General features: G+C 44.8%; 1 protein-coding gene and 1 long non-coding RNA gene across 11 annotated transcripts in view; one reads left to right on the top strand and one right to left on the bottom strand.

Annotated features, from left to right (window-relative positions):
- Positions 1 to 23,933, top strand: part of Anks1b (ankyrin repeat and sterile alpha motif domain containing 1B) — an 864,790-nt gene that overhangs the window by 773,865 nt on the left and 66,992 nt on the right. For 6 of the 8 annotated variants that reach the window (XM_050145702.1, XM_050145698.1, XM_050145703.1 and 3 more), the window contains exons 18-19: positions 19,356 to 19,463; positions 21,391 to 21,570. In XM_050145702.1, the coding sequence (XP_050001659.1) occupies positions 19,356 to 19,463; positions 21,391 to 21,570 (288 nt within the window). The remainder of the gene's footprint in view (positions 1 to 19,355; positions 19,464 to 21,390; positions 21,571 to 23,933) is intronic. The other 2 variants (XM_050145705.1, XM_050145704.1) reach the window with 1 other exon arrangement.
- LOC126503784 (uncharacterized) lies at positions 680 to 21,577 on the bottom strand. 3 transcript variants are annotated; one of them, XR_007592402.1, is made up of 5 exons: positions 21,451 to 21,577; positions 12,547 to 17,095; positions 10,578 to 10,636; positions 5,872 to 9,612; positions 680 to 1,982 (listed from the first exon to the last, which is right to left on the bottom strand). It is a non-coding gene; the product is annotated as an uncharacterized lncRNA (long non-coding RNA). The 3 variants fall into 3 exon arrangements; XR_007592401.1 differs by lacking the exon at positions 21,451 to 21,577 and having other exon boundaries at positions 5,872 to 6,017; positions 6,200 to 9,612; positions 12,547 to 17,592; XR_007592400.1 differs by lacking the exon at positions 21,451 to 21,577 and having other exon boundaries at positions 12,547 to 17,592.

The following is a 23,933-nucleotide window of genomic DNA, read 5'->3' as shown; positions in this document are numbered from 1 at the left end:
TAAGCCTCGAAGGAGATAGAACTTTGTTCTTTGTGAAAGTGGGTCTTGGCTGGCCTTTGGCATTTGAAGGTGGGTAAGGGCAGTAGCGAGAACCACCATCCTTTAGAGGCTGTCTCTCTCGTCTGCATCACTTGTATTACGTAGAAAATGCTCGTAAGTAAAGCAGAAGTTCTGTCTAAACCGTAGCTCAGGATCCAGTGAGCCTCCTGGATTCGGAGTCTCTGCTAAAGGAAGGGCAGACACGTCGAATTTCTGCAACTTGTAACCCAAATTATCCAATGTTCCACAGCATCTGGCTGTGGGAAACGAGACGCTAGACCAAGAAGTAGAGAAATAAGAAGCCACCCCACTTCCCGAAGCACAGGTCTGCGGTGACTACGGGACAGACAATACTTGACACAGATTGTGAACGTTACCTTTTTTTTCCTTAACGAGGGTGGGGCTCAAAGGATGAACCTGCCATGGGACATCTGTTTCTCTCATTCAGAGCTCACTAAAAATGTCTGCATGACAATTTAATCATCAAATAAACAGAGCCAATCAGACAAAACCTATCTCTTGTGTTGCCTTGTCGATCAGTTCAGCTCCTCCAGCTTCCTAATAAAGTAACCAGAGACATACTTGCATATAGTAAGATAGTAGCTATTGGTTCTGGTTCTAGAAGTTAGTCTCTATTTTATTATTTATTTATTATATTTATTAAGCCGTTTCATACAGAAAGAAAAAAGATGGATAGTAAAAGTAAAGGAACTTTCTTCCTGTAAAAACCCTATAAATGAGTATCACGTTGCAGTCTGAGGTCCAGATAGTCTTTTTACAGCTTCTGCATGGCTAGAGATTTTGCAATAGGTATGTAATGTACCTAAAAAAAAAAAAAAAAAAATAGGAGAAAAGAGTGTTGGAGAAATTGCATTGTATTTAATTTCTAACTAGATGAAGAATTTTTAAAATCTCAGATTTATGATTCAAATGATTCAGTTTTTGGTTTGTTCACTCTTTTTTTTTTTTTTGAAACAGGAACCAAGCCATTATTACATAAGCCTCATGTGGCTTCATCAAGCCAGTCTGTGTTAATAATGTTTGTGTCTGTGCAGTTATGTTTGGAAGGGTAGCACCTAGTTTTTTCCTCCGTGGCCTTCTTAATTAGCGTCTCTCAAAGGCAACATCTCCCCACAGACGCTCCAGCTAAGGCTCCCACAAAGATTTCTATAGCTTCCTGTGGTTTTCCCACAAGAAGCCTTCAACACATTCTGTCATGTTCAGGAGATAGAAATATCATTTTTAATGAACCCCGATCAGAGAGAAGGCTAAATATAAGTAAACACGAAGAACTGCTAGGGAGAGGAGGCCACTTTCGTTTCAAGGAATTAAATGATGAGAGGCTTTTATCCCCAAGCAAAGTTAGTAAATTCTTTAAAGGGCTGAGCTTCCAAGGCTAGGGCAACGGCCCAGCGGTTGGGAGCACTCGCTGCTCTTCCAGGGGAACAGAGATCAGTCCCCAGCATCTGTGGTCAGATGCCACCGAGCTGCCCAGAACTCAAGTGCCAAGGGATCTGACACACCCGTTCTGTTCTCAGAGAACACCTGTGTGCACATACACACACACATAAAGAATTATTTTTCTTTAAAAGAACTTGGGACAAAGATAAGTCTATGGCAAAAGGTGCTTTTCATACGTCATAAGTGATCTTTGGGATTTAAATTCTCAATGAACAGTCACGGGTCGCTCGAGTTTCAGAAGATTTTAACCACGGGTGGGCAAAACCATGGTGTGATCTGTAAGTGTGGTCTAGCACTGTGACCTTCTCATCGATAACCAAACATTTCATTGACGTCACGTGTGAATGGCAGTCGTTAGTGGTGTGCTTCATGCTGCCGTCATTCTCCTGCGATACAAGGGCGGATCACCAGATTTTCTTCATAGGCCACTTTTCTATGTGACTCAGTTTCCCAATTATCTTGAAGTGAAAAGTATTTCCTCACTGTGCAAAAGAGGTACAACTAATGAGCTTAGTGACAGTCAGATGCTGAGCTTTTTTTAAATCAAACACTAATTAATCAAACATGTCATTATTTTCATTGGAAACTTGCAAGTAGTAATCAATTACGTTGGCAAGCAGGAATTATTACTTTGCCGTTTGATGGTTCAGCAGCTACTTCCAAGAAATGGGTGCTTCCTTTAGTAGCGTGGCTGGATACAAGATCAACTCCAAAAAATCAGTTGCCTTCCTATACACTAAGCATAAGGAAACAGAGAGGGAAATCACAGAAGCATCACCTTTCACGATAGCCACACAGAGCATAAAATATCTTGGGGTAACCCTGACCAAGGAAGTGAAAGATCTATTTGACAAGAACTTTAAGTCTTTGAAGAAAGAAATAGAAGAGGACACCAGAAAATGGAAGGATCTCCCTTGCTCTTGGATTGGGAGGATCAACATAGTAAAAATGGCAATTCTACCAAAAGCAATCTATAGATTCAATGCAATCCCCATCAAAATCCCATCAAAATTCTTCACAGATCTGGAGAAGACAATAATCAACTTTATATGGAAAAACAAAAAACCCAGGATAGCCAAAACAATCTTATACAATAAAGGAACGTCTGGAGGCATTACCATCCCTGACTTCAAACTCTATTACAGAGCTACAGTATTGAAAACAGCTTGGTATTGGCATAAAAACAGAGAAGTCGACCAATGGAATCGAATAGAAGACCCTGACTTTAACCCACAAACATATGAACACCTGATTTTCGATAAAGGGGCTAAAAGTATACAATGGAAAAAAGAGAGCATCTTCAACAAATTGTGCTGGCAAAACTGGATGTCAATCTGTAGAAGAATGAAAATAGACCCGTATCTATCACCATGCACAAAACTCAAGTCCAAGTGGGTGAAAGACCTCAATATCAGTCCAAACACACTGAACCTGATTGAAGAGAAAGTGGGAAGTACTCTACAACACGTGGGCACAGGAGACCACTTCCTACGTATAACCCCAGCAGCACAGACAGTAAGGGCCTCGTTGAATAAATGGGACCTCCTGAGACTGAGAAGCTTCTGTAAAGCAAAGGACACTGTTGCTAAGACAGAAAGGCAACCCACTGACTGGGAGAAGATCTTCACCAACCCCACAACTGACAAAGGTCTGATCTCCAAAATATATAAAGAACTCAAGAAACTAGACCGTAAAAGGCTAATCAACCCAATTATAAAATGGGGCACTGAGTTGAACAGAGATCTCTCAACAGAAGAAGTTCAAATGGCCAAAAGACACCTAAGGTCATGCTCAACTTCCTTAGTGATCAGGGAAATGCAAATCAAGACAACTTTAAGATACCATCTTACACCTGTCAGAATGGCGAAAATCAAAAACACCAATGATAGCCTTTGCTGGAGAGGTTGTGAAGAAAGGGGTACACTCATCCATTGCTGGTGGGAATGCAAACTTGTGCAACCACTCTGGAAAGCAGTTTCTCAGGAAATTTGGGATCAACCTACCCATGGACCCAGCAATACCACTCTTGGGAATATACCCAAGAGAGGCCTTATCACACAACAAAAGTATATGCTCTACTATGTTTATAGCAGCATTGTTTGTAATAGCCAGAACCTGGAAACAACCTAGATGCCCTTCAATTGAAGAATGGATGAAGAAAGTATGGAATATATACATATTAGAGTACTACTCAGCAGTAAAAAACAAGGACTTCTTGAAGTTTGCAGGCAAATGGATGGAAATAGAAAACACCATCCTGAGTGAAGTAAGCTAGACCCAAAAAGAGGAACATTTTTCCTCTCACTCATATTTGGTTTCTAGCCATAAATAAAGGACATTGAACATATAATTCGGGTTCTTAGAGAAGCTAAATAAGAAGGAGAACCCAAAGAAAATCATATAGGCTTCCTCCTGAATATTAACCTTCATCAGGCGGTGAAAGGAGACAGAGACAGAGACCCACATTGGAGCACCGGACTGAAATCTCAAGGTCCAAATCAGGAGCAGAAGGAGAGAGAGCACAAGCAAGGAACTCAGGACCACGAGGGGTGCACCCATACACTGAGACAATAGGGATGTTCTATCAGGAACTCACCAAGGCCAGCTGGCCTGGGTCTGAAAAAGCCTGGGTCAAAACCGGTCTCGCTGAACATAGCAGACAAGGAGGACTACTGAGACCTCAAGAACAATGGCAACGGGTTTTTGATTCTACTGGACCGATTGGTTTCGTGGGAGCCTAGGCAGTTTCGTGGATGCTCACCTTACTAGACCTGGATGGAGGTGGGTGGTCCTTGGACTTCCCACAGGGCAGAGAACCCTGATTGCTTTTTGGGCTGACGAGGGAGGGGGACTTGATTGGGGGAGGGGGAGGGAAAGGGGAGGCGGCGGTGGGGAAGAGACAGAAATCTTTAATAAATAAATAAAAAAAAAGAAATGGGTGCTTTTCTTTCACTTGTCCATATTGGAATCATAAGTTTGACCTTACAACCTAATTCAATATTGCATATTGCCTATCATGATTATATATTAAAAAAGGAACCCCATTTGGTCCAGCAGTCTTACTTCTGGGTATTTAAAGGAGTTGAAATCAAGACCTGGAGCAGAGGCCTGCCCTCTCCTGATGACTGTAGTTGTGATCTCAGTAGTCAAGGTGTGGAATCAATCAACATCTGTGTCCACTTGTGAAGAAGATTGTAAGGTGTGTATATACCCAATGGAATACTTTCACCCCGAAAGCAGAAGAGAACCATGCTGTTTACAGCAATGTAGCTGGGTGTAGAGGACATTGCACGTAATAAAGATAAGCCAGGCAGGACAGCCAGTACCATCTGATCTCTTCATCTGCTTGCGTGTGGAATCTGAAACAGCCCAGCTCACAGAGGCAGAGGTCGCCAGGGGCTGGTAAAGAAGGAGAAATGGGAGTGTGATGGTCATGGGGTACAAAGTACCAATGGCACAAAACAGCTCAAATCCAGAGCTGTACTATACAGTATGGTTCCAGTCACTAACAACACCGTATTGTGTGCTTAAGACTTGCTAAGCAGGCGAATCTTATGGGCCATTTATACCATCAGAGGGGAAGATATTAAGGAAGACAGGGGACAGCTTTGGGAAGTGATGAATATGTTTATGTCAATGGTGGTGGCTTTGGTTTTAGGAAGACCTCCTTATGCAAATTAAATATGTGCAGCTATTTATATGCCCATCATCATGCCTTGTTCTATGTGTGTTTCCCAGAACACGACTAATTTGACACAATTACTCAAAAGTTCCTCTATTTTGAGACTCCTTTGTTTTCGTGTGATTTGGTTTGGTTTTAAGCAACCTTCGACTGTGCTCTATGGAAGGACTGCAATGTAAGTGATACTCATTTCTGCCTTCCAGAAGGTTCAGACCTCAAGAAGGGAACCAGTAAACACTCCGCAGTGCCACCTGTGGTTTGTAGGGGTGGGTGGCGAAGGGGATTGGTGGAAGCTTCCTTTTTCACAACGTACTCTTTGAACCTGGTCTTGAAATGCTAAGAGATGTGCAGGGTTTTCCCAGAGCGAGAAGAGAAGGCCCAGCTTAGGAAGAGTCAGGTCCATTGGAGTCACCGAGAACCTAAAGGAACCTGGGATTGGTACCACACACCTTTAATCCCAGGAGCCTGGGGAAGATCTCTGGGAGTTTGAAGCCAGCATGGTCTACATAGCAAGTTCCAGGCCAGCCAGACCTACATATCGAGACCTTGTCTAAAAAAATGAGCATCAAGGACCTGACACATTTGATTGCAGATGAAGTGTTTTAGAGTTCAAAGCAACTTCCAGTTCCCTCCTCCGTCATTCCTTTTCTGCCTGTGTAACTGAGACAGCTGACGGCCGAGGTTCTCACCTTGTTTACCATGGAGGTCATCATGAACACTCATCACAGCAGGCCACCCCTCTCATCAAGATGGGGCCAGCATGGTCAGCAGCCAATGGCTTGCCATCTGTTTGAGGACCCCATTCTCCAGCTTTGTGAATCATGGCTGGCCTAAGCTTAGAAAAAAAAGAGAAGAAAAATAAGAGGGGGCTGCCAGTTCCCCCGCCCGAGAACCGTCCATGACCATCTAAGCTCTGTAAGTTGGAATTTGACGCAGCTAGCGTTAGCCTTTGCAACAGTGACAACCAGCTGCTCCTGAGAATTTATGTATTAAAGCAAGGGCACTCTTCTGGGATACCATGCAGTCCTCACGATCCTCTGCTATGACACTGGAGACAAATGGTCTTCCTAGGACCTGACGCGGATGCAGTTCAGCACTCCAAATATCCAGGAATACGCTGCTCCTAGCCAAGAGAGGAGGATGTCAGAATACTTTCTCAGCAAGGGTGGTAAGGACCCCCAGTGACAGCCAGTAACATTTAAACCCTAATACAAACTAATTCAATAATTGAATTAATTTCATGCATTCCAAGTGCATATCATCATAGTCAGGTTACTTAACACACCGCCTAATTATCTAAAGGTAATTGAGGCTTTTCTCATGTAAATATGCAACCCTGAATCATTAATGCAGCCCCAGAAAATTACCTTCATTTTAAAAAGTTTTAATTACCTGGGTCTCGTTACTGACAGCCGCCGATTCCAGATCATTCTCAAGCGTCCCACACTACCTTTTTTCTGGCCAGAGCCTACCATTCTGGCAGGAAGCTATTTTGGAAGGTGGCAAACTGGGAAAGATGCGACAATCATTTCTGTAGTGTTTTATTTGTGGATAAACCTTGAGAGGACTCAGAACAGACTGTGATGTCCATACAGTAACACAGAAAGTGTCAGTCGCAAGGTAAGCACCCGGTTTACATCCAAATGAGTCTCTCAGGGAGCCAGCAACTCTTGAGCAGAATGGGAGGGGGCAGAGGCAGGCACGGGGCTGATTATTTTTTTAAAGCCATCTCCCTTGAGCCCCAGAGAATGTTGGGAGAGAGTCAACAGCATACTGTGAAGAACAGAAAAAAAGCATGCATTCTGGAAGTCAGAACCATATCGGTGTCCCGAGTTTGTTGACAACACTCTGACAACTCCCTCAGCATCCTGAGCACGGCTGTGTCTGTTCCCTTCCACAAGTGTCACAGAATCAGCAGCCTCATCAGGCTGAAGTAAGGAGGTAAACAAGATGTTTTATAAAAATCATCTATGAATGTGTCCCTTGCTCTTGTGCTGTTCCCCCTAAGACTCAGTTCCTGTGTTCAGCTTCATGGAAGCCAGATGTCTCTTGAGATTGTTGGCAAGGGCCCATCCTCCCTGTTTCCATCCCACACGGTGCCTCTGGCGCACGGACACAGAACAGAACATTTGCCCCTCTTCGATTGCCTCATCTTGGCGCCAGCTTTGCCTTTCTCCCATTGAGAGAATTTTGAAGTTTTGTATCAGCCTCCTATCGTATTAAATATTCTTCACCGTTTCATGTCATTGAAAAATCTGATGTGTTTCTCCTATGCCTACTTTAATGCCATTAATAAAAAACATTGAATGAAGCAGAATCCAGGGCCACGGCCCTGTGGCATTCAATCAGTGGTCCCCCCTACAGGTTGTGACAGAGCCATCAATCAAGCCTCCTGGGTGCCGCTGTACCCCCAGCTGTGAATCCACTTAATTTTTCACTCACAGAGCCCACCCGCACCTAGATAATGGAAGACTCTGTCAAGTGCTTTATCAGAAGCAAAGACAGCATATCTCTGCCCTTCACCTGGTCTGTCAGCTTCATTCTAATAACTCTGCCAGGGGGGAAGAAAAAGGAAATTAACATAGTTCAGCAACACTTACTTTTAATGAGATCATTGAAATTTTGAACGGTGTGTGGCTGGTGATGCAGAGCTGTTGGCAGGGAACAGATTCGTGGCCAGCCACGGAGCTGCTGTGGAGTGGCCGTGGCATTATTTCAATGTACCTGCTAAGTTCTAGGAGGGGGCCCAGTGCTTCCAGTTCAGCAGCTGGGTTTAATCAAAACATTGAGTGAAGTTTGCCGTCCGCCAAGACCCCTTTTTCTCTAGACACGGTGCTAAGTCTCGCTGAATTCTGCTTTTCACCAGGAAATAAGTACTGCTTTTTAACACCTTCATTTTGGATGAGTGTGGGAAATGCTGAAAGAGGTTAATCCATTGACCCAAAATCAGAAGCATGACTCACACCCAAGTCACCATGACTCCAAGACCTGCCCTGAATAACAGTGCCCTCTCTGTGCCACAGGGGTGTTCGTTTCATTTGACTGAAGTGGGAACAAGAACATGTTATGCCTCCCAGTCTGTCAGTGTATGGTAGGAGGATTGAACACTGCGACCAAAGACTCCAGCACAGATCATCTTCAGCATGTCCTTCCCTACTGTGTGGTACCCAGAAGGCTGACTTAGCAATGCTGCTTGTTAGCACGGTGAACCCAGTAGAAGAGGAATTTCTGAGGGTCGTTTGGGTTGGGATCAACGTGACCCCTGACAAAATAGTCTCTGTATTATGAGAGGCAAGATGCCTGAGGTTGTCACCAGCAACCCTAGCAAGGCTGGGTCTCCTCATTGGCTTTCCGGTCGTCTCTCTCCATCCCACTTCCTCTCCCTGCCCTGACACATGCTTTCTGTGTTTAGGTGGATTAAGTAGTGGTCAGTCTTCCACCCTCTCCAAGTGACTCTTCTTGGACTAGAAAGCCACAGTGACTATATTTACTCTACCCTAAGACTGGAGGGTCTCATTATCACCACCGCTACCCTAAAGAGAGAACCACGTTGGCCTCAGAGATAACTGTATCCTGCAAAGATACACACTTAGAAAGAATCAGCATTGTTACCGAAGTGCATTGGCTTGGAAGATTACACCCTCAGGAAGATGCTCATTTACAAGTAATCAGTGCTAATTTATTGTACACATATAACAAGAAATATGCTCACCATCCATTAGCCTCCAGCTAAACAGCCCGGTGTCCAGAACAAAGTTGCCCTCTGGCTCACGGTTCCCTTTATTCCCTTAAGATATACCGAACATGTTATAGCTTGGATTGCTTCCAACTGACAAGTGGTATATTCCAGAATTACCGAGGTGTCTCTGGAGCAGCCCAAATTACATCTTTGAGAAATGACCTCATTTATACTGTCCTTTCTGAATACTATATGCATTCTCCCAGTATTTTTTTCTAACAACTTTATTAAGCAATTTAATTACAGATCGTAAAATCACCGTTTAAACTCTACATTTCAATACGTCTCGGTCACCATACTCAGCATCACCAAAAAGCTTCTCATGCCTATTGGAAGTCAATGGCTGCACCCATTTCTACCCCAGACCACTGGGTCACCATTTGTTACTGATGTGTTCACGGATGGATGGGACATTAATCTCTTTGCAGTTCTCAGCTGTTCTGAAAAATGTCACTTAGATGTTTATGTGCAAGTCTTTGTGCAGACATGTTTCCATTTCTCTTGTGTGAGCTTGCTGGGCTATATTTTTCTGAAAGCAACTGTGGGTCCTTTATATTCCAACTGGCCCTGTGTGGGCTCCCAGATTTACCAGCACTGGGCCTTGTCGGACATTTTTATTTCAGTCTTTCTAGCGGCTCCTTAGTGATCCCCCAGTTTTTGCTCCTCTGTGAATCTCCAGGAGATGAAGATGCTGTGGGATGACAGAGGGGTTGATGCAAGAAAGGGAATTATAACAAAGCCATCACTGCCGTTACCCTAGGGGTCCTTTCCCATCTTGAACTTGTCCTCGGGACTGACAACATCTACTTAAGAGCACATTTTTGTTGAACCCTTATATTCTTTTCCCCAACACGCATGGACTGAATATGTGAGTGCCAAATCCTAGCAAGCAGTAGTGTATGGGCTAAGTCCAATCCTGGCATATGTTTCTGGAGCTTTAATTCTAGCTACCATTAGATAGATTTTTATCTCCTCCTCAGCAGATTCTTTTTATCAGAGCCTCTGACAAGAAAAGGAAATTACAGGATTGAGTTCACTGCCCCCTTTCACTGTTCTGTCTCTGGTGGAAGGCGTTCTATGCCACTAAGGTTACTGAAGAATGAGAAGATAAAACAGAAAAGACCATTCATAGGCCAAGAACTGAATAAACCACTCCTCGCTTACTGGGAATCGTCTCTTGAAGGTTCGGTTTCTTTTAAAAGCCATGCTTTGCAGATATGAGTATATTCTCACCTTTTGTATATTTCAATTCATCTTGTACAGGCAAACCTTGACTGATGAGCTCTGGTGACAAGCATTTTAATTTTCAAACTGAGAGAGTCGATCGTGCTCTACAATTGATCTCAGCAAGTTGGGAAATACCCGAAGTAGCTGTAAAACCTTGTGTGGTTAACAAACCCAAGCAAATCAGTGGTCTCTGCTTTCTGAGATGCATTAACAAAAGCGCAGAGCAATTCGCAGCTTCCACTTTCAAATGTCGTTAGCACATCAGCACATGTAAATGACAGCCTTAGGGGTGGAGCATGACACTGGTCCTGCTTTCTACTTAAACTAGTTTTTCTTACAGTAACCCTGATGGTTTGGCTTTGCATGGTGCAGCCCAGTTTTCCCTACGAAAAGCTAACTTGCCGCAAGGTGTACTTAAAAGTAACTCACGGGGAAATTAGAAACTGATTGGCTGGTTTGTTGTGGGTTCTTCTTCGTCTTCTAGAGCCCTGTTTATGGTAAAATAATAATCAGAAAATTAGTACCTTCATCAAGAGGTAATTCAGGGAGCTTTACAAATAAACCTGAGATCCCCATTGATTACAAAGAAGGCTTTGTACCTTCCGAACCCTTAAATGCTCTGAGGCAATTATTCCATTACGCTCTGTCTTTCTACGAGAAGATTAGTGCATTTCCCCATGATTAGTATTTCCTGTTTACTGAGCCGGTCTGTCTTCAGAAGCACATCCCTGTTGCTCACTCTTTGCTCTCTGCAGAGCCGTGTCGTCGGGACGCGTCGGGACGCCTTTCCTTCCTGCGGGTTACTGGGTTACTCGTAACCCTTGCCATCAGTCCTACAAACTGCTGTTGGGTAGCTGCTTAGTAGGTGTGGTCTTGAATGGTAATGAATGAGCAAAGCTCGAGTTTGGGTTTTGTAGATGGAAGAGTGGAAGTCAGGAGGAGTTAGAGTGGCACCAGGTGAGGAAGGCTGGCTTCTCTTCCTGTGAGGAGACTGGATGGAAATTAAGGTGCCAGACCCTAAGAGTAGAGAATTCTCAAGAGCAGGAAAAAAAAAAAAAAAAGAGAGACTAAGATAATGGATGCTTTCCTCTTTTCCTCTTTGTTTTTGGTCTTGTCTTGCCTGCTTTGCTAGTCCACCTTGGAAGGGATCAGAGTTGAGGCCTTAGGGTCCACCTAGGAGGTGTACTTGTGTGCTAGATGCTGTGAAAGACCCTAGGGCCCAAAGGTACTTTGTGTGATTTCCCCAAGTTTATAGTGTACTTGGTCAGGTAAGATGTGTGTGTGTATGGGGGGGGGGGGGAAGACAGAGAAATAGCTGTACATGTCAAGACTTGTATCTAGTGTCAACAACAGCCCACAAACACCAGGGAAGTTCAGAAACACAGTCTATATAATACCCATTGAGGGAAGTTTGAGTTGGGTCTTGATTGCACCTTTGCAAGATTGTCTAGGAGCAAGAAAAGCAGGCATGTTTTAGAACATGCAGAGGTGTGCATACAGGAAGCTAGAAACAATAAGAGAGAAATCTGGAGAAGTAAAAGGCCTAGTTCTTGATCTGAAATCTACCCAGAGAAATGCATAGCAACACAATGAAGCAACAAGGATAGTATTCAAATATTGCTCCTGGGGTTATTTAAGGAGAAGAGAGAAAGTTTTAAGTTTCCATTATACCTAAAGGGAAATCGTAGCAGAGCAGAGTGCCCCAGAGTCTCTAGAGCAGCTTCTTAGTATTCTTCACCCAACCCTCTGGAGTCCATTTAGGCTGGGAAGGCTGGGTAGATAGAAACATTTAGATGGATGGGTGGGTGGGTGGGTGGATGGATGGATGGATGGATGGGTGGATGGATGGATGGGTGGATGGATGGATGGGTGGAAGGATGGATGGATAATTGTGAGAAGAGAAATAGCTATACACACATTACACACACATATACTTCTCCACCTCCTATTTAGTGTCCTAAAACCCTGCATGATTTCTCCTCTTTGTGGCTCACAGCTTATGTAACATTGTAATTGCATGTGCGGGATACCCAGTGAGTGCTCACTGAATGAGGTGTCTGATCTCCAAGGTGTAAAAGGCCAGATAGCTGGGAAAACAATTCAGAATCAAACGTCACGACTTTCTGCTTCAGAAGTCCCTCAGCCCCTACTCTTCCAGCTGTGTGTTATTGAGGTCCATGTCTTGAGAGAGGAAATGTCAGGGTCAGCAAATGGATAGAATCTCTGGATTTGTGGGCTCCTCAAGCGCTTCTGTGGAAGTGTACCTTCTCTCTTCGGGGGGACATGTGCTTCCGCATTTAATCTCAGTTTTAGTTCTGTACATGAGAACAAACCATATGAACTTCCACCTCAGAGCCCACCCTTGGCCCTCACGCATAGCAGCGCCTCCTCGACACACCTGACACTTGGTTCAAAGAGGTCATTCAGGAAACAGAGGCTCCTGCAGACTTGAATGAGAGCTGTTCTCTCTTTAACTGGAAACTCTCTAGAGAATACAGAGGGCCGGTCACCCAGACAATATACAAGAAAGGTCCAAACGCAGGGGGACGCTCTTCTCCTCTCCACAGCTGTGAAAAACAGAAAGAAAAAAGAGCACAGTCCACAGCAGCGATGACCAGAAAGCCCACCGGCTCAGCGCTGCCGTGCGTCTGATCCCTAGAGGACTTACGCTGCATGCTCTTTATCGCATTTGTCCACTAAACCCAGACTCCAAAACACAACAACTGCAAGAGGTGACCCTGAGGAACGTGACGTGGGTGTGTGATTTCCCCGGGGAATGTGGTCCAGCCAGCAATGATGGGGTTGAGATTTCAGCAGACTGTGCAGACGGACTGTTGCTGCGTGTCGTCTCTCCGTGACTCATGTGTATTCTCGCGATTTTAATTAGTATATTCCATATCGTGTCCATTCAAAATGACAATGTAGATGGAATTGGTAGGATAAGAGTATATCTTAAAGCATGTGGAGTACGTGATATTTAGAAAATAAATACCAACAAGGGGATGGGTTAAGGAGTTATGAAACACTGCTATGAACCAGTGTACTGAGTTACTTTAAATGTCTGTTCAGACTTGTATATGGAGAAAAGTTCCTTGACTTTGATATGAAATGAAAATATCAAGGTGAAAGGCGACCTTACAACATCACCGCGATAAAACATGGCTTCTCTGAACTTCTCTCGCATCTGTCGACACAGGGTGCAGCCTGGCATGCATGCTAAATGTTAATAGCTTGGGGATAACTAAATATGCTTGCTTTTTGTGTTTTGTATTTCATAAAGTATCTAGAATGGGTAAGTAGCACTGTTATTATAATCAAAGCATTGTTTAATTTTTAAAGCGCAGACAAAGCGATGCATTACACCACATTAGATTTAACATGTTTAATTTAGATCTCATTCATTTTAAAAAGTCTGCACATACCAACTTTTAGCTCTACTCTGACATATATTGTGATGCGAGCCATTCAGTGCAAGGAGAATGTCATGATACTGTCTGTCTGGCAGAATTCTCACAGCTATCCCTGGACTTATAAATGACAGTCACATAATGTTACAGTGTTGACACCCAGCACGGATATTCTCCTACTGCCCAACCTTGGGACAGAGTTGCTGAGGCTGTCCTCTTTTAACTGACAATGTAGAAAACCCCAGGAGGCCCGTGGTGTTTAAACAGTATTCCTTGCAATGGACACAATGACCGATGTGATCATAACCGTCTTTCAAATATGCAGTAATATTGATCCCCTCTTCCTCTCGTTTCTGCCTTTGATCCCTTATCTATCTAGATCCCTTTCCTCTTGGTCCGTGTTCCTCTCTGCAGTCAGGACCACTTTCTCATGTACATGTAATTATTTTCTTCAGTAATGGTTTGACAGGTCATCTCTTTCTGCCCAGTCTTTTCGACCTTAGAAACTCCGTAAGTCATTTCCCTTTGGTATCCTCAAAATGATCTGTGACAAAAACCTAATATTTTGTTAGTTGAGCTGAATTGTCTCAATATCTTAAAATAACCAGATGCCCAATATGTTCCCCTTGCTTTGTCTTTTTACTTTCATTAGGTCCAAAATAATGTTCCTAGGATGCTGTGAAATTCTCCTCTAAAACATAGCTACTGCTGGAGGCTTTCAAAGGAAGATTGGCTTGCAGAGCCTAGGTGTCTGGGATTTCACTACTTCCGAGCTCCAATTACAAAGATGCAAGAAGCTGTTCTCACTCAAGCCAGACCAGACTGCCTTGGTCTTTTAAACCATCTTTCGTTGGAATATTCTGTAATTGCTCTGCCAGTTGGATGTCTCTCAATCAACCTGAGAATTTTGAAGCCAAAAGTTACATGCCTTCTATAATACTCTGATATTAACTAATTTGGGTTGCATCCCAGGGAATGCTGGAAAGTTCTTGCTCTTTGCTCTTTGCTATGAGACTTGTCAAAGAAATGAGTTGTTCTAATGCTTTCGGGTGGTTGGGACTTACTAAAAGAAGCCCCCGCTTCAGTACAGTCATGCCGTGATCAATGGCATGGCTGCGGCCAGAAAGTATGGAAGGAAGAGCAGGAAGAGAAGCTTGGCAAGCAGTCAGTAGTGACTGAGGCTGAGGAACCGTTCCAAACCTTGACACCTGTGGGCAGCATGGCCCACAGGTTCCTCAGTATTTCCGAGTCTCAAGTTTGGCATCATGCAAGTGAGAATATCTAGGTTACCTTAATGATTTGATGAGGCATGTGTGCACATATATAGTACACTTGGTCTACTTTCTAGACCTGTGCAGGCACCGAGGATGCTGCCACAATCTGTGATTTCGCGTGTGCATCCATCCTCCTGTGTTTAGAAGGGCCTTGTTTCCTTGGTATCATCCATAATCTGTGGCTCTTACAATCTTTCAGTCTCCTCTTCTGCAAGATTCCCTGAGTCCTGAGGGGAGGCATTTGATGGAAACATTCCTTTCAGGGCTGAGTGTCCCAAGGTTTCTCACTCTCTGCACATTGCCCAGCTCTTTATTGATTCCCATCTACTGCAGATGGAAGCTTCTCTGTTGCTGGTGGAGCAAAATACTGATCTTTAAGTACAGCAGAATGTCTTTAGGGGTCATTTATTGCTACATTCCTCTAGTGAACATCAGTATTTGGTTTTCCCCTAGGTCTCAGGCATATCTGATCTCAGGTTCTCGGTCACCTGAGCAGTATCAGGGATGGGTTTTGTCTCATAAAGTGGGCCCTAAATCAGATCAGATCTTGGTTGGTTACTCCCATAAACCTTATGCCATTATTACACTAGCGCATCTTGCAGGCACTATACCGTGATAGATTGAAGGTTTTGTGACTGGATTGGTGTTTATCTTTCTCTTTTGGGAGTGTGCAGTGTACCTTCCAGTACCATGAATACTAGTCAGTAGAGTTGAAGGCTCTTGGTACAACTCTTGTTACACCCTCCTTTCTTCCTCCCTTCCTCCCTCTTTCCTGCTCTCCGTGTGTGTGTGTGTGTGTGTGTGTGTGTGTGTGTGTGTGTGTGTGTGCGCGCGCGCGCGTGCATGTTTGAGAGAGAGAGAGGGAGAAAGAGATTTCTCTCTGTGTAGCCTTCTGACCTAGAGTCAAGAATTTACTACATAAAGTAGGCTGGCCTTGAACTCAGAGTGGTTCTCCCCCTTTGTCTATCAAGTACCAAGATTACTGGTGTGGAAACCACCACACCCAGCATCATGCCCTTCTTCTTTATCTTTTCAATGATCTTGGCCATCACGGGCAACAATGTCCCCTTATGTTACCGATGGAAAACTGCGGCCAGAGGAGTCAGGTCACTTGTCTTAAATTTGAGTATGAGAGAGGAAACCAAACACAAGAGTGAAACTACAGAGTTGTGGCTTAGTGTCGGTTTTTGTTTTGTTTTGTTTTTTAGAACATAAATTGAGTATCTTTATTAAAGATACCCGAAGATCATTTCTTAGCAGTAGTCAGGGGCCCAACGAAGCAACATGAGCATTGGGTTCAATCACTTGCTGGAAAAAGAAGAAGAGGGGGATTTTAGGAGGAACAGGAATAACATCTGATAGAAGCTCTTGGCAAAGTAATAGAGAATAAGAATAAAGGGGAATAAGAGGGGGCTGGAGAGATGAGTCATTAGTCAAGGCACAGGCTGCTCTTCCAAAGGTTGCAGGTTCAATTCCCAGCACCCATATACTTCACAACCATTTGTAACTCCTTCTTCTGGCATCCTTGGGTACCAGGTGTGCAAGTGGCACACAAATACACAAGCAGGTAAAAACAAAAACCCTACACACATAAAATAAAACAAAATGAAGTGTGGTTAGACTTGCAGACTGCCTTGGGAAAAGACAAGTGTTGTGTGTTTTCTGAGATGGAGGAATCTTTGGTCCTGGTGCTCAGAAAATGAAACAGTACAAGGATATAAGGACATTTCTCTGGCTGCGGTAGGTAATGCTGCCTGTGAGTTATGAGCACAGGATTCTACTTCATTAGCATATGCATAATCTGCACGGAGGATTCAGTTGGAACGCTCGTCCATGTAGTGAAATGCCGAGCTGCCTAATAGAAATGCAGAAAGACAGCACCAGGCCGCGTGAGTGGGCAGAAGGATCGCAGATGGGCTCCTGCGTGGACAACTGGAGGATGAGGAATTTAGGTAGACGTGATCCAAACCAATCTCCCAAGACTACGGGGATTTGAACTGTCCACTCCAGCAAAGTGAAGAGATTTGACGGCCAATACGCACCTTTGTCTCATGTAGATATTCATAATCACCCTGCATCTAAAAGATCTGCCTTCCATCGGGCCGACTGGAAAGGAACATCTATAAAGAGGCCATTAAAAAGCAGAGAACAGTACGCCACTCACACTGACAGCCGTGGATCACTTAATGCTGGAATATCCCAAGTCGTGTTTCCTCAGCATCCTTATGCCGTGGCAATAAAGTGGGGGAAGGCGCAGGTGAAATCACTGCTAGGAGAGAAGAACTGTTTATCAAACGTCAGGATTCCTCAGCCCAGGAAGTGAGAATTTATAAACCCACAGGGCCAGGGGACAGGTCACGCTGGTGCTCAACTTGATTAGCATTTACCGTGTGAAAGAACAGGACAGGGAGCTATTTAAAACCTAAATCAAGCCGGGTGATGGTGGCGCACGCCTTTAATCCCAGCACTCGGGAGGCAGAGGCAGGCGGATCTCTGTGAGTTCGAGACCAGCCTGGTCTACAGAGCTAGTGCCAGGACAGGCTCCAAAGCCACAGAGAAACCCTGTCTCGAAAAAAAAAAAAAAAACAACTAAATCAAGGCCCGGCAAGGCGGCTTGGGAAATAAAGGTGCTTGCAGCCAAGCCTTCCAGCCTGGGATCAATCCCCTGGAACCACATGGTGGAAGGAGAAGATTGGCTCTGCCGAGTTGTCCTGTGACCTCCACATGTGTACCATGGCACCCATATGCCCATATACACACACATGTGAAATAAATAAAGAAATAAATAAAAAATTTACAAACCTTAAACCTAAATCAGTTTAGGCCAAACAACCAATAGGTAGCAAGCACCCAAAATTCAAGGTAGCATAATATATATTTTATATGTGTGTATATATTATATATATGTTGTATATATAGCTGAAATTTGTTATGTATGTTATATAAATATAATACTAATATTATAAATATATAAAATTTTATATAAATATTGCATAAATTTCAGTTTCTCTTCTGTAAAACTTGATAAGAATGGAAAAAATTATTTATATAACTAAAAGCTAGGTATGTGTCAAGAGCTGTTTACATCCTGGGGCACACATAGACACAGAAGGGAGAAAATGTTTTTGTGATTGTAGTCATAATTTGAAGATATGCCCAAAATGTCATAGATTTGAAACTGAATGAATGAAATATACACTCTGGCAATGCTGCAGCATGCTTGGGCAGCCCGTGTATGGCGGCTCTGTTGAACTTGTCCACATTGGATTTCATGGTCTAAGTGGATGAGGACGACTGACCAGGTCTCTTCCTCAAGAGGGACCAGATCTCATTACAGATGGTTGTGAGCCATCATGTGGTTGCTGGGAATTGAACTCAGGACCTTTGGAAGAGCAGGCAGTGCTCTTAACCACTGAAGCTGTGGCATTTACCATTCAGACAAGCCTGATTCAGCTCAGGTGACAGAGGGTAATGACTGTCAAACATTACGGGACTGGACCGGGGCCGAGGCTCCCTTGGATATCTCTTCCACAGATGCCTCTGCAGTCCTGCCCTTGAAAGTGCTCTCCTTGGACACTCAATCTACCCCTAGCACCTATTCTAACCCTAGCTTGCCTACTTTAATCCTCATCCAAGCCCAATCTCTCCTGTTCATAGAGTTCCACCCCAACACCCCTCCCCTGCCTTGTTTCAAGGCTTGTCTGGTATGTTGCAGAAATAACAGTGATAAACAAGTCCCAAGGCTCTGTTCTTAGAGACCCCACGTGGGAGCAGCTGATGCCTAAACACAAGCATTCTGACACAGTCATTTCAAAGAATGGTTTAAAAAAAAAAAAAAAAACCAAAACCGTGGTACAGTGAGTTTATAGAATTGTGGTACAGCATTTTCAGTGAAGAGGTGAAAGCAGTTCTCTTCCTCAGGAGACATTTGAGTAATAGAGGGAAAGAAGTATAGCTACTCGAAAGGCTACAGGTGCTAAAGCAGAAGGGGGTGTGGTTGGAGGAGTTGGGGGGGGTAGAGGTCCCAGGTGAAGACAAGTGTGTGCGTGCACACACATGAGTGCATTTGTGCATGCGTGTGTGTGTGTGTGTGTGTGGCGTGTTCAGGCATACAGGCAGAGACACTCAGGCCCACATGACTGAGAGTCCAGTGTGAAGGGACACACTGCACCAGGTTCTTAGCCATGAGGCAAGGAGGAAGCTCGGTCTTTGTTCTAAAAGCTTTAGGAACCCAGCGAGTTTTTAGGATGTCTTCGCTAAGGGCCGGTTTGTGTGTCAGGGGTCTCAGAGCCAATGTGCACAGTGAGATCTGGGCCCTCTTTGCCTTCTCCACCCAGGCTCTCTGGCTGTTACTCCCTCCAACTCCTCTCTAGACCGAAGTGTGCCCCTGATTTCATACCGTGTCTCTCACAGGGTCAGGCTAATGTTGCATAAACCTCTTTGTACCATTTGCGTTGTAGGACACATACAAATTCTCTTCCCCCCACCTTAGATAAAAGAATTAACCCAAATGCATGTTGTTTCAGGTTTTAAAGATCAGTTTGATTGGCCACAGGAAACGCATTTTGGCATCTCTGGGAGACAGACTGCATGAGGAGCCTCCACAGAAGCCCCCTCGCTCCATCACGCTCAGGGTAAGTGCCGCCACGTCCACTTGGCTCTCCTCCCTTCTCCTCAAAAAGTGCACTGTGCAGTAAAATGGCGGAAGCCGTGGAGGAGGAAATGCAGGCCATTTTCCTCATGGCTTGCCTTATCAATCTCCCTTTTGATTGTGTCTGGTTTTCTCAATATAAATAATTCAGAGATTTAGAACTACATTATAAGGGAATAGTTTGTCTAGCCACCATCTTCTAAAGACCACCCCTTCATCCCCAGACTCCCGCTCCCAAGAGAAAGGAAATGAGTTTTCTGTCAGACTCAAACCCACAGAAAAGAAATCGATCAGGAGCTTCAGTTAAGTAAGAATCAATTTAAAATTAACCTCAGGGTCCTCCTGTTTTTCAAGAAATGAAAAATGACCATATTTTTACCCACTTCAAAAAATTTAAAAAGATAGACTCTAAAATTTTATTTAATAAACTAACAATTGTTTCCTTCAGCTATGTTTTTTAGAAACCTGGGGTAGAGAAACCTGTAAGAGGTCAGAGCAAAGAGGAAAAGTGAGAAGGAAAGACCCCAAAGAAATCAAGAGGTTGAGGCAGAGAACGTAGTCACAGCCCCACCCCCCTTCCCAGAAGCTCAAGTGGGCTCTTCCAAAGTCCTTTAGAAAGCCAAGGTCTCCTTTGACAAGCTCAGTCCTACACTCCCTTGCATCTCATTCCCACAGCGAAAGGTAGCCAGAAATGATGAACACAAACATGGGCCTCTGTGCATATGCTCCTGGGGGATAAATGGCTCTGATGGGTTACAGTCAGTGTGACAGGGCGCTGGGCAGGACAGAACCTTCCAGAATGGTGAGTCTGATTTAGATTACAAGAGGAAAGGGGGCCCATGAGGTGCAAGAATCCACAAGAGGAACTGAGTACCAGGGGCATCAGGATGAGCTAAGGTAGATGTAAGCTACTTCAGGGTTTGAGGAGTAAGGAAAGCGGAGGTAGGATGCGTATTTATCCTCCATAAGAGGCCTCCAATCCATCAGAACGATTAAACTCCAAAGGGCACATTATCTTGCCTCCCTCTTACTTCCTGGAAAGAGGGGAGGCGCCAAGCACCACGTGCGTGCGTAATCACACTGAGAGATCTCCTCAGGCGAGCCATTTCCAGTTTACACAGCTCTCTGGCCTTTCCCTTCTGAACCCCTCACCCTGACTCCCAAGAAGAAACTTATGAAATAACAAATTAAAGACTGGACGGGGCGGAGGGGGGCAGGGAGGGATTCTAGCCAAAGTGGGCCTAACTCTGCCAAAGGAAGTCAGGGGAAGAAGTGGCCTGCAGAATCTCATGGCTCCCATGTTCTTGTGGCTTGAAAAGACCAGAGCGGCAGCCGCTGCCGTCCTTCACCCCGCTCTGGCCGGTCTGCAGCTAGGGCTGTCTTTGCTGTCGGAAAAGCATCCTCTGTCATTTATACGCATCGCTCCGCAGTCTGTACGTCGCGTGACATGCTATGTTGCCATACTGTGTCCACTCCCCAGCCCTATTGTCACACCGCACGCACTTCGGTAGAGAGGGTCAAGACCCACCTAATCCCACGTTAGCGGCAGCCACCTCAGGGAGGATGCTCCGCCCACAGTCCCTCCCTCCCCTGGTAAACACGCGAGAGTGATGGGGTGCCCCGCAGAGATGAACCTCTGCTTTCCTAGAGAGATCGTCCGTAGTCCTGGTTAAAACAACAACAACATGTGATTCTTTCTATCAATGGGAGGCAGGAGTATTGACCTGATTAACACCATCTAGTAGAACATCCCAGCAGATGAATGAGAACTGCTCCCACCCCACCCCCACCCTCCAACCCCCACCCCCCACCCCCGTAGCTTGTTGTGTTCGTATTTTCACAGTTTTTGAAACCAAAGGCTGGCCCCCCGCGAGAGCATGGTATTTACTTCATGATGTATTTCCATTCAGGAAGCCAGTGGTAACCACACTCCTCCTCAGTTGTCTCCATCACTTAGCCAAAGCACTTACACTACTGGTGGCTCCCTAGACGTCCCTCACATTATCATGCAGGGCGATGCAAGGCGGAGAAGAAACGAAAACTACTTCGATGATATCCCCCGGTCAAAGCTGGAGAGGCAGATGGCTCAGGTAAGGTGTTCGTTCGAAGCCTCCGTGATGTGCTTGCCTTTCACCCACAGCAGGTCATGCGGCTAGATACTGAGCGGTTAGCTCCCCACGGACGCCCGCTCGCCCGCCGTGCCAAAGTCGACTTGTGCCATTTTATAGAGCATTCTGCGCTCTGTGCTCTCTGGAGCTAGCTGGAACCAGCCCCCTAGAGGAGGTGGATACATACGCGTGTTGTTGAAACCCCTTCTCAGCCAATTAGCGGGAGTCATTGCATTATCCCACGTTATCGCGATGAACAGTTAGAAATAACAACTCTGCTGGCACGAGTATTTGAAAAGAGAGATCTGTCAGTCAGCCCCTTCCCTCCTCGGGACAAATGTCTACTCAGCTGTGTTCCTGGATCTCTGTTCAGAACTTTGAGTCAGCCATAGCTAGAGGGCGACACATCCATGTCAGGTGGGCAGCTAGTTCTGCACCTCTGCCCCTCGTTGGGCGTTTGGGCGGCTCTGGGTAGAATCAGCTCTTCTCATTGTTGTTGCAAGTTGAGCTCGCGGCTCTGAGCCTTCCTCCACCTGCCACACATTAGCTGAGAACTCAAAGGTGAAAATTTGACTATAATTGTTTTGCCTTGGTCGTTAATTTTTTTTCTCAGCTGTTTAGTGAGATTGTTGTGTTTTTGAAAGTCTTTGGAAAACACTCTATATTTTAACTCAAGGAAGAAATATGTGGAGAGAAAGTTCTAAAAACTACGATTGTACTGCTTACATTGGCCTTGGCGAGAGATGGCCTGCAAGGTTGTCTCTCAATACTAAATTGTTCTCAAGGGTGGCAGTGATGGAGCTTACGGTTTTTGTAAGTAGAATGGATTATGGGAGAGGGGAGAAAAGGATAAATTTTCCTGTTCTCTGGGGTTGGGTAATTTATCTGTAAATCTGGTGTTTCAGATGAGGTTCTTTTAAAGAGGGAGGATGGAGGCTTCCTCCTACAAGGCTTTCTTCCATTTCCTGCTCTGAGTATTTGTGGGACACATGTGTGGTTCAATATATCTAATGGAAACACCTCAGAGACATGGTTTGCAGCCTTGAACCACGTGGTCTTTAGTCATTAAAATCCAGTCATTTCTGGACCCTCGTCTTCCTGAGTGAGGCAGGATGGGTCTTTAATGAGCTTTAACTGTTATTGACCGAGGCACCTGCAGGAACCAGAAATTAACTGTCTCAGCTCCCGATCATTGGTGAAATTTCTCCACCCAGGGCAGAGTCTTTTCAAAGAGGAATTAATTCCTCTTCCTCCTATTGTCAGAGCAGAGTAACCCAGCAAAATGGTGCCCTTCTTTTCTTCTCCAGAATCCCAAACAGGGCCAGGAATACTTCTGATAATCCACACTTTCCCCACCCCCTGTCTTCATACCCTGAAATGCATCCCTTTCAGGAGTTCTCATGCCTTGAGAAAACTGAGTGGACCTTTCTCCGGCCAGGGGAGGAAAACCCGAAAGCGGAAAGCAGGTTAGCAGGGTTGGTGGGCTGCGGCAGAGCCGCCGCAAGCCCATTTATTTACCTCGCGGGTTCGACTAACAGCGATCGAATGACTGGTGGAGACGGGCTCCATCGGCAGCCCGGAGCTTATTAGACGCCTTCTAGAATCCCACAGTTCAATATAGCACTTTAGCTGCAGAGGAAAAAAAAAAAAAAAAAAAAGATGGCTCTACCGGAATCTGATCAATAAGAAAAAAAAATTCTGGGATTGCAGCTCTCTAGGCTGTATTCATTTCAGTTTGGGAATTGGTTTGGAGAATGTGTTCGCAAGGACAAAAATCCACGGCGTAATGAATGCGTGCTGCTTAAAATAGTGCCGATGCAGAACTTTAACCAACCAAAATCTAAAGGACTTGGTGATTTCGTTATTCGTACAGTGCCGTTCACCTGCCTTTAATCACAGTCAGCCACTCAGTTGATGCTTCGTTTTGTTCTGTTTCTTAATCTTCCCCATTTGGAGTTGGGGGTCGTTCGCTGTACAAATTTTTTTTAAATCTGTTGGCTTTTATTCAGCTGTCTGAAACACTGGCCCCAGACTGTGTCTTCCCCCTGAACTTGTATGTTGAGCTTCTCAACTTGGGTTTCAAAGGGTTGGAAACAGCAGTTAAAAACCCTCTAAGGAAACACCTCTCCAACCAGCAGCATGGTTCCGGTGCCCCTCCCCCAACGGTTTCTCCCAAGAGGCTTACAACTAGGGGGGTTAATCCCCTCTGTATTTCCCATAAAATACAGAAGTCCACCTTTAAGATCTATTTCTTTTCTGCTAGAGAGAGAGAGAGAGAGAGAGAGAGAGAGAGAGAGAGAGAGAGAGTTGGTAGGAGATCCCCCACGACAGTGTCTCATGCTTAG

Source organism: Alexandromys fortis, unplaced genomic scaffold (genome assembly GCF_014885135.2).
Source record: "Alexandromys fortis isolate MF-2015 unplaced genomic scaffold, M_Fortis_MF-2015_v1.1 scaffold_50, whole genome shotgun sequence".
NCBI classification, from domain to species: domain Eukaryota; kingdom Metazoa; phylum Chordata; class Mammalia; order Rodentia; family Cricetidae; genus Alexandromys; species Alexandromys fortis.
Note: the sequence above shows the minus strand (reverse complement) of the source record. Positions and strands in the feature narration are given on the sequence as shown.